The sequence below is a fragment of the Microtus ochrogaster genome, unplaced genomic scaffold (assembly GCF_000317375.1).
Source record: "Microtus ochrogaster isolate Prairie Vole_2 unplaced genomic scaffold, MicOch1.0 UNK1, whole genome shotgun sequence".
NCBI lineage: Eukaryota > Metazoa > Chordata > Mammalia > Rodentia > Cricetidae > Microtus > Microtus ochrogaster.
The window spans coordinates 34,002,854-34,015,968 of NW_004949099.1; the positions used below are offsets into that span (position 1 = coordinate 34,002,854).

A 13,115-nucleotide genomic window follows, 5' to 3' on the forward strand; every position below is an offset into this window, starting at 1 on the left:
CAGAGTGTAGATAAGAAACATGGGTTAGTTTAAAATGTAAGACATAGTAACAAGTCTGAGCTCTCAGCCAAGTGTTTGTAATTAATAATAAGCCTCTGAATGGTTATTTGGGAGTGGATACTCAGACACAGAGAAACCATCTACATTTCTTTGTGTAGCCTTGGCTGTCCTGGAATTCACTCTGTAAACCAGGCTGGCCTCAAACTTACAGAGGTCTGCTTGCCTCTACCTCCCAAGTGCTGGGAATAAAGGTGTGCGCCACCACCAGCCAAGATGGCAGTTTTTACTGACAGGCATGCAGACTACAGAACTGACAAGGACAGAAGTCTATCACTTTTGCATGATTTCACTTTCTGCTTTGTACTTCTAGTTACTATAGGAAATCATGAGGTCAAAGTCAGTCTGGGTTGTATTTCAAGAGAATGCCTAAAAACACAAACACTGTGGACACACTGTTCCAAGCGGTAGGATTAACTCTCATCCCTCTGTCTAACATTCCCACACTGTAGACAGTATCCAGACAAACTGTTGTAGAAGGTGGGCCATTTTATAATCCCAAGGACTTTTTTTTACATTTAATTTATTTAAGTAGGTCTGTTGGTACACTTATGCCTCCGTGTGTTTAGGCAGAACAGAGGAGAACTTGCTAGAGTTGGTTCTTTCCTTCCACCATGTGAATTCCAGAGATCCAGCTCAGGTTGTCATTTTGTGGCTTTTTATGTACTCTCTACTTGTTGCAAACAAAACCAGTGAGTACCTATTTAAGCATGCATCGAATTTCTGCATGAGTAGAATTCTGCAATGGTCAAACGAACTGAAGCTTATTCTAAAGAGAAAATCTAACATGGGTGAACTAAAATAGAAATATTTTAAATTAGTTACTTTAGGAAGATTAATTCCTTAAAACAACCTCTCTACTCATCACATTGAGTTGGAAATAAAATATTGTATTATATATACAAGGCTGCCTTCGCCTTACCTGATTTTATAGTGATAAAAACTGATGCCAGAGGAAAAGTAAAACTAAATGCAATAATACATGAAGAACATCAAATCTACATACCAACTACAGACTGCCACAAATTTACCAGCATCTTTTATTCTAGTTATTATCAGCATTGTACAGTTGTCAGGAACCAGCACATCTGACTGAGTGGACATAAATCCACATAAGTCCAGTCAGCTAGAACTCAGTACTCTGCCTTCAAAGCCTTAATCCCTACCAAGAAGAGACTTTCTCTACCAAAGAAATCTCACAGCGCTTCCTATAACCACCTGGAGCACCTGAGCAACTGCTTTAACAATACCTCCAATTAAATTATTATGATGAAGCCAATCAATCAGAAAGGCCCTGAACTTCATTTTCTGCAAATACTTTCCAATATCAACTGGAGAGGGGGAGAAGATCAACACAATCTTAAGATACTTAAACATAGTTTTAAACTCAATTTGCAGCATATGTGGTGAGACAAACCAACATTCCCAGCACTCGGGAGGCAGAAACAAGCAGACTGCCATGAGTCTGAGACTCAGTTTCCAAATGAATACATACTGCTATGGTTTTCCCTGCACATACAACCATGATATAGTGTAATCTTTTAGTTGGGCATATAAAAATAATAATAATGAAAATTAAACAGAATATTACAATATACTATAATAAAATCTACAGCATCATTACTTTTGTGCTTTGGGGGTCATCAGGAATTAAAAAGGTTAATTCAACACAATATTATAATATCACAAGTGATGTGAGAAACAGTTATCTGGCAATAGCTACCGGCCTCGTAAATGACCAATAGGCAACAGTATTCACAGTACAAATACACTAGACAAATGGATAATTCAAGTCCTTTGTAAGACAAAATGGGACAAATAAAACTTTACCAAACTCCTGAGACTGGTTCATAATTATAAATTTACAAGTTTTTAGAATTTTCCATTCATATTTTCAGATCATAGTTAGCTTCAGAAAACTAAAAAGGAAAAAGGTGAGGGGAAGGCATCACTGTATATCGGAAGTATACGTATGACCCTTACAAGACTACAACCCAGATATAATTTAATTGTAAGGAAAGGAATTTCCTAACGGATTTATTCATTGTATAGAACACTGCATTCTAAGACCTTTTACATAATGAGCTGGATAAAAAGAAGCAAAACTTGGTGAGACCAAAATAGCAGCCTGTCAAGATCTGTTAAGAAGCAATTATGGAAACAGTTGAAATTCTTTTTACACTCTGTTAGCATAGGTTAAAATTTTGCACAGCTGGGGCTGGAGAGACTCAGTAATTAAGTGTACTGACTGATCTTCTCCAAGACCCAGATTCCCAGCACCCACATGGTGACTCACAACTGCCTGTAACTCCAGTTACAGGAAATATGATGCCCTCTTCTGGCCTCAGCAGTCACCAGGTATGCATGTAATATGTAGACATACAGGCAGTCAAAACATTTACATATACAAAATAATAGAAATATTTTTTGAAAACTTGCACAGCTTAATGTACTCACATTGCTAAAAGACTAAGCCTGAGGCAATAGCAATGGTGTGACTGCATTTATGACCTCAGTGCCTAGCATGTGTGTGAACCAATGCTTTCAGTTTTCTAGTTACACGATCTAAACAGAAGTCTGTTGAAAGTCACACCGTAAACCCTAGAGATCTGTTATTGCCTCCTGTATTCTCTGAGCACAGGGTTACACAAATGTATACAGATATGAATAGTACTAAGAACTGGAAGACTGAGGGGCAGTGCAGCCCAGGAGAACAGGACAGCTCAGTCAATGGTCTAATCAGCTGGCTATTACCACAGCCACCACTATGTCAAAGTACCAATTACTTCCTGGGATACCTTCCCAGAGAACTCAAATACCAAAGAACAGGGCGACAATGGAAACCACTGCCTATTGTCCTTGATCATAGAATAATGTGTTAATTGAGAAGCAATGTGGGCTAAGTATTACACAGAAAATATCTCTGCAGGGATGCCTAAATTCTTCCTAGAAAGTTAAATTACAGTAGCCCTCTGTAGACAAGTTTCTTACATTTTTTTTTTTTTACTGAAAATGTTGAGGGTTAAAAGAAAGGACACTGAATTCTATTTCTTTCCTAAAAAAAAATTTAACAGGAGAATAAAGATGGCTGCATTCACTGAAGTCTAATTCATTAAGTGAGAATTGGTTATAATTTTCTCACAGGCCAGGTAATTTCCGAGTCTATATTATTCACAAGTAAAGCTGTAATGGAATTTTTGGAGAATATAATATAAGAGGCTGTCAAGGCAGCTCAGTGCATAGGGGCAAGTGCCCTTTAAGTACCCTTTAAAATCAGAGCTCAATCCCTGGAATCCTCATGGTGGAAGGGAAAACCAACTCTCAAAAGTTGTTTACAGAAAGATTAAACAACAGGATGTTCTAAGAGGAGGTGACACACTTCGTCCTCCAGGAAAACTAGTTAAAACAGAAAGCGAACAAATCAAAGCAGCTTCAGACAGTCCCTGAAACTGAGCAGAACCCAACGTTATATATGAATCAGGACTGCTGGGGAAAGACTGAGAAAAGCTGAGGTGTTTAGAAGAGGCTCAGACAAAGTAGCGTGGAAGAAGCAGATCAGCCAAAGAGGCCAGAAGAAACAAAGACAAGCACAGTGCTGGAAGAAGCTCAGACCAACTGAACATAAGGAAGAGACGCCCTAGACTGTTGAGCCACCTGCAGGTTGCACACTGTGCTCCAGGTTTCTAACTTTCATGAACTGCCACTGTGCTGGGGTAGGCTTTTAGTGATGCAGCTGTGTTTGAGTCATTTCTACTCCTGAAAATTATCCCTCACCCACATTCTTGCAGTAAAACTCTTGCATTTACCCCAGTAAAACTCATTAGTTCACCCAGGTGGACTTTGGTCCTATCGAGACTCTAGCTTATCATCAGTTCCCTCTCTGAGGTTAGCAGACGTTTGTTCAAGTTTTCCAAGAATAGTGTCACACAACAATGATGACAGATACAGACCCTAAATTTCAAATGAGGAAATGGTAACCACAAATAGCTAGTCATCACTAAATTTAAAAAATTATGATGAAAAGAATAGCTATTAATACATGCCACAAATATGAAAACATGGAAAAAAAGCCACTGAATACAAAGACCAATAAAATAGACGTTCTAAAACGTAAGTTTTGAAATATGTCACAAAACCTATGTTAACAGACATTCGTGCATACAGTCAAAAACCAAACAACAAATTAGTATGCATTAACGAAACAATCAACCAATATTTAGAGTGTTCAAAGTTTTACAATAGCAAAAAGGAAATAAGAACAAGTGAATATAACTGAAAACACAGCACACGATCTTCTTCAAATAAAAAAGCTAAATCGTTGCCAAGGTCAGCAAAGAAAGTTCTTCCTTGGTGACTGTTAGCAAATTAACAATAAACTAGGAAAGTGTCAAACATTGCAAATCTATTATTTCAGCAGAAACGAACCAAAAATGGCATGTCTATAGCTACTGCATCAAGGACAGCTTTTATATAAGTTAAAAACTAGAAAAAAAATTAGTAGTTTTATTTTTATTCCAAAATAGGTCCATTTCAAATAATGGCCAAAGATGTCAGTCAGTCTTCCATACTGCAAGTTACTAACTCAAAAGGAGTGCTACAATCAAGGGATAGAGTAAACCAGCTCAGCTTCCAAGTCTGCCTCGTACATTATATGCTTATTACAGGCGCAAGCTATACTCTTCAAAATAGTCACCTAAGTAATGAAATGGATTATCTATGTGCTATTCATAGATTTCTATTCCAATTAAAGACAGTAGAGGTAGGTTAGCTAACCAAATATTGTGCCAATTGCTAAAACACTTTTGAGAAACAGGATGAGAAATCCTACTAAAAGATAGTGATACCGCTGAGTTCATGAAAGACTGAACTTGTAGAGCAGTTTTAGCAATCTACCTCCCGCAACAATGGTTCCGAGTACTCTGCAAATCTAAACAGAAGGAGAGCAGCTCTAGTGGTCGGTTGGCAGAGTGCTCAGAGGAAGGTTATGTCACAAGGGGCCACTGTGCAGAGAACACTTGTGCCTTACCTTTTTCTGAAGAACATTGACCTTCCGTTCCTTCACGTCCAGCATGTCCTTCAGGTCATGTATCTCTCCAGCTTGTGTACCCTTCTCCTCAGCCATATCTTGAATTTGTTTGGTTTTTTTATTTAGCATAGTCTCCTTTTCTTCTAAACGCAATCGAAGAGCATCCACCTAAGAACAGAAGATTACAAACAATGAACAGAAAGGAGAGGAATAGTGTTGTGGAATGATCTTTTGTACACTGTAAAGATTTGACACTTGGACTGGTTTAATAAAAAGCTGAACAGCTAATACCTAGGCAGGATTTTCGAGGCAGAAAGGATACTAGAAAGAAGAAAGGCAGTGACACAGAGACACCAGTCAGAGACAGAGGAAGCAGGAAAGTGTCATGGGCAGTACAGAGTAAAGATAATAAATCCATGAGGCAGAAAGTAAATTAATAGGGTAATTTAAGTTTTAAGAAATAGTTAGAAACAAGCCTAAGCTATCAGCCAAGCTTTCATAATTAATAATAAGTCTGTGTGCCATTATTTGGGAGCTGAATGGCGGGACAGAGAAAGACTAGTTACAGAATAGAATTCCTTGGAATAGAGTTGCCCATATTTTAAAGAAAATAAAACTTGGATTCAGGGGAGTTACATTACTTTATTTTTAAAATTACAATAAGAAGTGAAATGATTAGAACGTAAACATTCCAAATGTAGTGCATTCAAAGGATATCAAATACAAAGCACAGAGGCAGTGTACAGGAATCAGCAGTCTTCCTCTGAAAAACATATCAGTCAGAAAGACTGTTGAAAGAACCAACATTTAGCTTGGTTTTTAAATGACAAATTGACCTTTACTAAATCTGAAACAGAAAGCAGAGGTAATCTAGTGAAGGAAAAAGAATATTTTGAAACATAAACACCAAACAAAGCATGTTCTAATAGATTCATTTGAGATGGCTGAGCATAAAGAAAAAAAAGGGACTAAAATGATATACAGAAAGGCTCCAATTGCCAAATACGATACTTAATTTTATCCTGTTTGCAAATGAAAGTCAATAAAAGACTTGTAAGGAGGAAAAAATGATTGTCATATTTATGTACCAGAAAATTATACTACTCTGGTCACTGGGAACACAGGACAATTGTTTTTCCCCTCCTTCAGCAGAGATTAGAACCAATAGAGAAGAGAGTAGCAGGGGAGCGTGTGTTTTATAGGGAACACTAAACTGAAGTAATGTTTTCTAAAAATACAGACTAGGGACCAGAGAGAAGGTCCTGTAGGAAATGACCAAGCATGACAAGCTAAGCTCAATCCCCAAAACACACATTAGATGAGGACTGGCTCTCAGAAGTCGTACACATACACTTACCTCCACACACATACACTAAATACATAAGTTTAAGAAAAAAAATAACTCAGCTTGAAGGTCTGTGACTGGATACTAGAGAAGCTTGGACAACTTATAAATGATGAGCAGATGCTGGCTGATGAGGAAGATAACAAGAGAACCTTTCAGAGTGAAGGTACCATAAATACTGATGATCAGAAGAGATGCTAACGTCTCAAGAAGCTATACACAGAATGGTTAAAGCTAAGGACAGGAAGGAAGTCACAGGAAAGGAGGCTAAAAGCAGGTCTACAACAGTGTCAGGTCTAGAAGTGTGAATTTTATTGCCAATAAAAAGGAAAAATGAGGGCTGGAGAGATGGCTCAGTGGTTAAGAGCATTGCCTGCTCTTCCAAAGGTCCTGAGTTCAGTTCCCGGCAACCACATGGTGGCTCACAACCATCTGTAATGAGGTCTGGTGCCCTCTTCTGGCCTGCAGACATACACACAGACAGAATATTGTATGCATAATAAATAAATATTTTTTAAAAAAAGGAAAAATGAGAGAGAACAGCTAAAGATAAGCTTTCATCTTTCTAATGAAGAAAATCAGTGAGTTTAGCTTATGGAAGGAAGCAAGAACCTTATTTCTTAAAAGTTTTCCTGATAATAACTGACTTACACGATAATGATCTAAAAATGCTACCCAACAAGCTAGAAATCCTGAATACCTTGCTCTTCAGCTTCTTACAACTCCAAAAATAAAGTACCACAAACTATGCTGCTTAAAACAGAAACTATCCCCCCCACACACACACTTAGATCTGGAGGCTAAGAAAAGTCTAAGAGTAAGAATGTCTGTAGGACTAAGCCTCCCACTGAGGACTATAGCTCTTTCTTAGCCTCTCCCTACATTCTGATGACTCCTGGAAAATCTTGGCCTTGGATACATCTGCAAAGAGCCTGTGGTGCTTTGAAAGAAGAACACCCACAGGCTCATTTGTTTAAATACTTGGCCCCCAGTTGGTAGAACTGTTTAGGAAGGATTAAGAGACCTGGCCTTGTTAGAGGAGATGTAGCCACTGGGGGTGGCTTTAAGGTTTCAAAAGACTTACATCATTCCCACTGTGCTCACTCTCTGAAGATCAAGACTTAAGCTCAGCCAGTCATGCCACCATGTCTTCGCACCACCATCCTGGACTCTAACCTTCTAAAATTGAGCCACGCAAGTGCTTTCTTTTTTAAGTTGCCTTGGCCATGGTGCCAAATAACTAAGATACAGGTCACCCAAACCAATGTGAGGCTTGGGTAGAAAGGTATTTGTGATGGGCACTATTAAACTACACATACTGCTATAAAACATTCCAAAATGCTAAACTATAACAAACTTTCTTAATTAACAGATGAGTACTCACATGCACACACACATGTGCACATGGAGAGACACAAACTCACTAATGATTGAAAATGAAGAGCCCATGAATCTAGAATGGTATATGTTAGGAGTTGCGCCACCCCCTACTTTCTACTTTTTATGTAGGTGTGTAATCTATAGTATGGGGCTTTAGCACATTGCTCCATTCTCAGAACTTTGTGATCACAGGACTTCTCAATACTCCTCAAAGTTACGAAAGGCCCTAAGGAGCTTTTAGAAGTTAGACCTGTCAATATTTATTAAACTCTAAATTAAAACTTAAATAGCACTAGGGCTAAAGGTATAGCTCAGTTGGCAGCATGCTTCCCTGGCTCACAGAAAGCACTGAGAGTTCAGGCGCCAGCATCACAGTATTATATAGCAATTTCCTCCATGTTAAAAATTCCCTCCTAGAGAAAGGCTTCTTAAGACTCGGGAAATTGTAAAAGGAGGCTCATAAGACTCAAGAAGTACACTTATGTTTGGAAATACAGAAACTTACAAGATTCACAAAGTCCCTCCCCAAGTTTAGAGAAGCAATTAACTTCTACCAGGGGACCTTCCTAGAACAAACTACTAAACTAAAGGAGAATCTGCAATTTGCCAAGCTGACTGTAAATCATACAGAAAGCTCTAGGGTTCAGGGTCTTGTGAGCTAGAGTAGGCTTTGCCTTGAGTTCTTCCTGCTCCTGTAAGTACATCCAATAAACTAACTGATTTACCAAGTTAGACCTGGGTAAAATTATTACTTTTGTCTATTCTCAGTTCCCTATCTGGGATGAAGAGACATTTGTGTCCCATCTTCCCGATTGATGTCTCACACAACACACATAAGGCAGATGTGTTAGCATGAAAGGGGACTAGTCCCTTTAAGATGGGCTGACCCTTGTTCCAAAGGTTGTACCCCCTTTCCCAAGGGAGATACACATTGAAATCCTTAGAAATTGCTGGCAAGGACAAGACCAATCAGAGAGAAAGAAGGGAAGTTAAAGGGGAAATGACCCCCAAAAGCTTATTAAAAAGTCTAACCCAGAGATGGTGGGCAGATCCATCCCCAGATGGAAGCTCTATCTATTCTAATCTACTCTAATAAAGACTCTCATTTTTGTTCTTTGTTTTGCCCCTTCTCTGTGGCTAGTGCTTCTCCATTTGAGCTTTTTCTCAGCCTTCTCTATCTCTGTCAATCATGTTATATCATCTAATAAAGCTTAAAAGAACAACCCAAAAGAATGGAATCTTGGGGCTGCAGAAATGGCTCAGCAGTTCTGGCTTGTTACTCCAGAGGACCCAAATTGATACCCAGCACCCATATGACAGGTTACACTCATTTGTAACTCCAGTTCCAGGGGATGCAACACTCTTCTGGCCTCCATGGGCATTTCACACATGTGGTGCATAGATATGCATGCAAGCAAAACACCCATACACATTGAATTTAAAAAAGAACTGCATATTTTGCAATTATTCAGATCACAAATTAAAGTTCAATAGGAAAATGTTGACAGCCAGTATATTAAACAAGACTTTCTAACATAAAATTTAATAAAAAGACAAGCTGTAGATGAGGAAAAATATTTGTAAATCATAAATTTGATTTCAAAATACTTCTGTCCATAAGATATAAACAGCTGTCAAAATTAAAGACAACCAATCCTTATGTGAAAAGATATGAACAGGAATCTCACTGCAGAACATAAATAACATTAATTACTTTGTCCCGGTGATGACAAATATCTAACAAAGCAAGGAAGAAAGGGTTTCTTTTGTTTGCAGTTTAAAAATAGGTACAGTTGGGGCTGGAGAGATGGCACAGTGGTTAAGAGCACTGGCTGCTCTACCAGAGGACCTGGGTTCAATCCCAGCAACCACATGGTGGCTCACAACTGTCTACAATTACAGTTCCAGGGGATCTGGTCCCCTCACAAAGATTTATATGCAGGCAAAATACCAGTGCACATAAAATAAATAAAACCTTAAACAGAAATGAGTACAGTCCATTAGGGTGACTGGAACAAATGGGCACTGGTTACATTGTGCCTGCTGAATACACTGTGTTGCATACAGAGAGGGACAAGAAATGGGTCCAAGCTACAAAACCTCAAGGCCTAACTTCAGTGATTCATTCCAAGAAGGGCTACTCAAAATAACACAATCTTCCCAAACAGTGCCCTCAGCTGGCAACCAAGTGTCTGTGAGCATTACACACACACACACACACACACGAACCTTTAGGGGACATTTCACATTCAAACCACACACCTAACAATGAGCACATTTTGAAAAGAGCCTATAAAATACCACTAAATAATATTATAATACATAACATTTTAAAAAGTTTCCCAAGCTAAAACATACAGAAAAATAAAATTTCATTCACTAACAGTGGAAATACAAACTTAGGATATTTTTATATACATAGGATATATTTATTTCTACTTTAATATGTTTTTTTCACAATCTGGGGGAAAAGATTCCATTTCATCTACATTTCTGTCTTAGTTAAGGTTTCTATTGCTATGAAGTCACCATGACCACAGTAACTCTTATAAGGGAAAACATTTCATTGGAACTGGCTTCTAGAAGTTTAGTCCATTGTCATTATGGTGGGAAGCAATGGACATGCAGGCAAACATGGTGATGGAAAGGTAGTTCTACATCTGGATTGGCAGGCAGCAGGAAGAAAGTGATACACAGGGCCTGGCTTGAGCATCTGGGACTTAAAGGCCTGCCCCCAATTGCTGGGGGACAATGGTCTGTACCCTGTTACTTATATTTTAAATAAACTGCTGATTGGCCAGTAGCCAGGCAAGAAGTATAGGTGGGGTGATCAAGCAGGAAGTAGAAGCAGAGCAATGAGAATGTTGGGAACAGGAAAGAGTCAGACTGCAGTCATCACCCAGACAGAGAGGAAGCTACACACAGAGCAAGCAAGTTGTGACTGCCTCGCCAAAAAAGGTACCAAGCCACATGGCTAACACAGACAAGAATTATGGCCTAATATAAGTTATAAAAGTTGATAAAAAGCCTGGGCTAATAGGCCAATCAGTGTATTATTAATGTAGACCTCTGTGTAATTCTTTGGGACTTAAAGACTGGGACCTGGTAGGACAGATAACCTCAGACAACACCCAGTGAGATGCTTCTTCCAAAAAGGCCACACTTCCCAATAGTGCCATGCCTTATGAGCATATGAGGGTCATTTTCATTTAAACCATCACAATTTCTTTCTCACTCTGCAACATAAATGCTGCAGAGCAGGGGAGACCAGAAAGTAGTATCAATGACAACAAAATAAGCCACTTTCCAACAGCTACTTTAGACAACAGTTCGGAAGTTCCTTAGAGAACTAAGCATGCAAACACAGTTACAGTTACTATATGATCCACAAATTCACTTAGTGAATAACAATATTATCCACAAAGAGACATGCACACAGTGTTCACAGAAGGCTCATTTGTGACTTCCAAAAACTAGGACAATCCAAGTGCTGACTGAGAGTTATTAAAACTGTGGGAAAGTCTTTTGTCTCTCAAGTTCTTTTAAGTATTAATTTCAGGAAAATGGAAGGCTGTCCATCTCTAAGTCTGGGATGATGATACAGCAGGAAAATGTCCCTAATCATTTCTCCGTGTTAATCACTCCAATGGCCCACTGTTTCACAGGAGAGTATTAGTGAAGTTCCGTGTATGCTGCCTCATTGCCCACCACATGTAGATGTGTAAGGCATACTTCTGCATTAGATCTCTAAGTCAGGTTAATACCTGGGAACGTGGCAACGTGGACCAGATATAAATACCTGCGTGTCATGCTGAGGGACTGCTAAGTACAAGATCCACAGGAACTTGTGAGTGGGAAAGGGAGGGAATGAGAACTCATTATAAACATATAAACCTCTGATGTAAGAGGGGCTGGAAACAGGAGCTTTGAAACAAACAAACAAAAAAAAAAAAAACCTTATAAATATCGGGTACAGAAACTATCAAAGTCTCTGCTGTAACTACTAAATTAAAGTTTTTTAAATAAACATTCAACTCACGTTGTAGAGGGGTGGGTGCACACACACACTTTGTTTTTTATGCTAGACACAATTTAAATGTGCTGGTCAGGTGATCTAAGATTTAAAAAAAAACACTTTGGTATATCTGTATTGATTTGCTATGAATTCTGCACCAACCTTATTGGGTCTAGAATGACCTACATGTATAGTGTAATTTAATGTGAGGGTCCATATTTTGCAAACCACGTAAAATCCTGAGGGAAAACTCCTCAAAGGGCACACAGTCATTATCCTAGCACCACTTCGAGCAGGAGAAGGCCTTGTTTATCCCCATCAGCTGAGCACAAGGAACATCTACTGCGTTTGCGAAGCATCAAAGTCTGTGATAAATTTGGTAAGCCAACTTACTAACAACACAACATTTTCCTCTACCAATGAAAACAGAAAACTATCTACCTTTCTGCTATGGCTTCACAATTCTGATCACAAAACTCTTAAATATCTTTGTTTTGTCTTACTTAGTGGGGAAACCCTGCTTGCTCCCTTTCATGTCTCTCGTGGCCTGTCAATGAGAATCTTCCTAACTCTGAATGAACCTTTGCAACATTCTCTACACAGTGAAACAACTTCCTCTAGAGAAACTAGCTCAACCCACAGGCCCTATCACACTAATGAAAGTTTCTAAATCTTTATTTCTAGCCCCAACCAAGTCTAAAACCCCTTGATTCAAAGAATATTATCTATTTAAGCCATTGCTTCCATTAACAATTTTATATTTTTTTCATTTAGGTCTTTCCAAAAAAAATATTCAAAGATGACTAATGTGGATAACTATTAATGCATGCTAAATCTGACTGTTAAGTTTCTCTCATGTTATTTCTTGCATTTCCCCCATAATTTGCAAAATTCCACAAGAGAGACAGAACCAAGAGACCCGAGGTGTGGCGTGTTTGATCTGAAATTCTATCATCTTGTCTAGAAGGTGTCTCAGAGGGTAAAGGAGATGTGTCATCAAGCCTAATGGCCTGAGTTGAATCCCCAGCTGGCGAGAACCAATCCCTGAAAACTCTTCTCTAACAAATGGTGGCAAGAACCAATGCCTGGAAATTGTTCTCTAAGCTCCACACATGGGATGTAGCATGTGTCTAATGCACACACAAACACATGCATGCACACACACAAGATAGGTAGGTGGATGGATGGATAAATGGATAGGTAGATGCATGCATGGGCAGAAGACAGATAAAAGTAGGGGGCAGGGAAGATAGCTCAGTGGTTAGGAAAATGCTGTACTATCATGTGTACAA

The 13,115-nt window shown here is 38.8% G+C and overlaps 1 protein-coding gene across 8 annotated transcripts in view; it reads right to left on the minus strand.

Annotated features, from left to right (window-relative positions):
* The window catches only part of Erc1 (ELKS/RAB6-interacting/CAST family member 1), a 356,262-nt gene that overhangs the window by 244,214 nt on the left and 98,933 nt on the right, over positions 1-13,115 (minus strand). For all 8 annotated transcript variants that reach the window (XM_026788064.1, XM_026788065.1, XM_005365120.3 and 5 more), the window contains one exon: positions 5,084-5,251. In XM_026788064.1, coding sequence (XP_026643865.1) covers positions 5,084-5,251 — 168 coding nt within the window. The remainder of the gene's footprint in view (positions 1-5,083; positions 5,252-13,115) is intronic.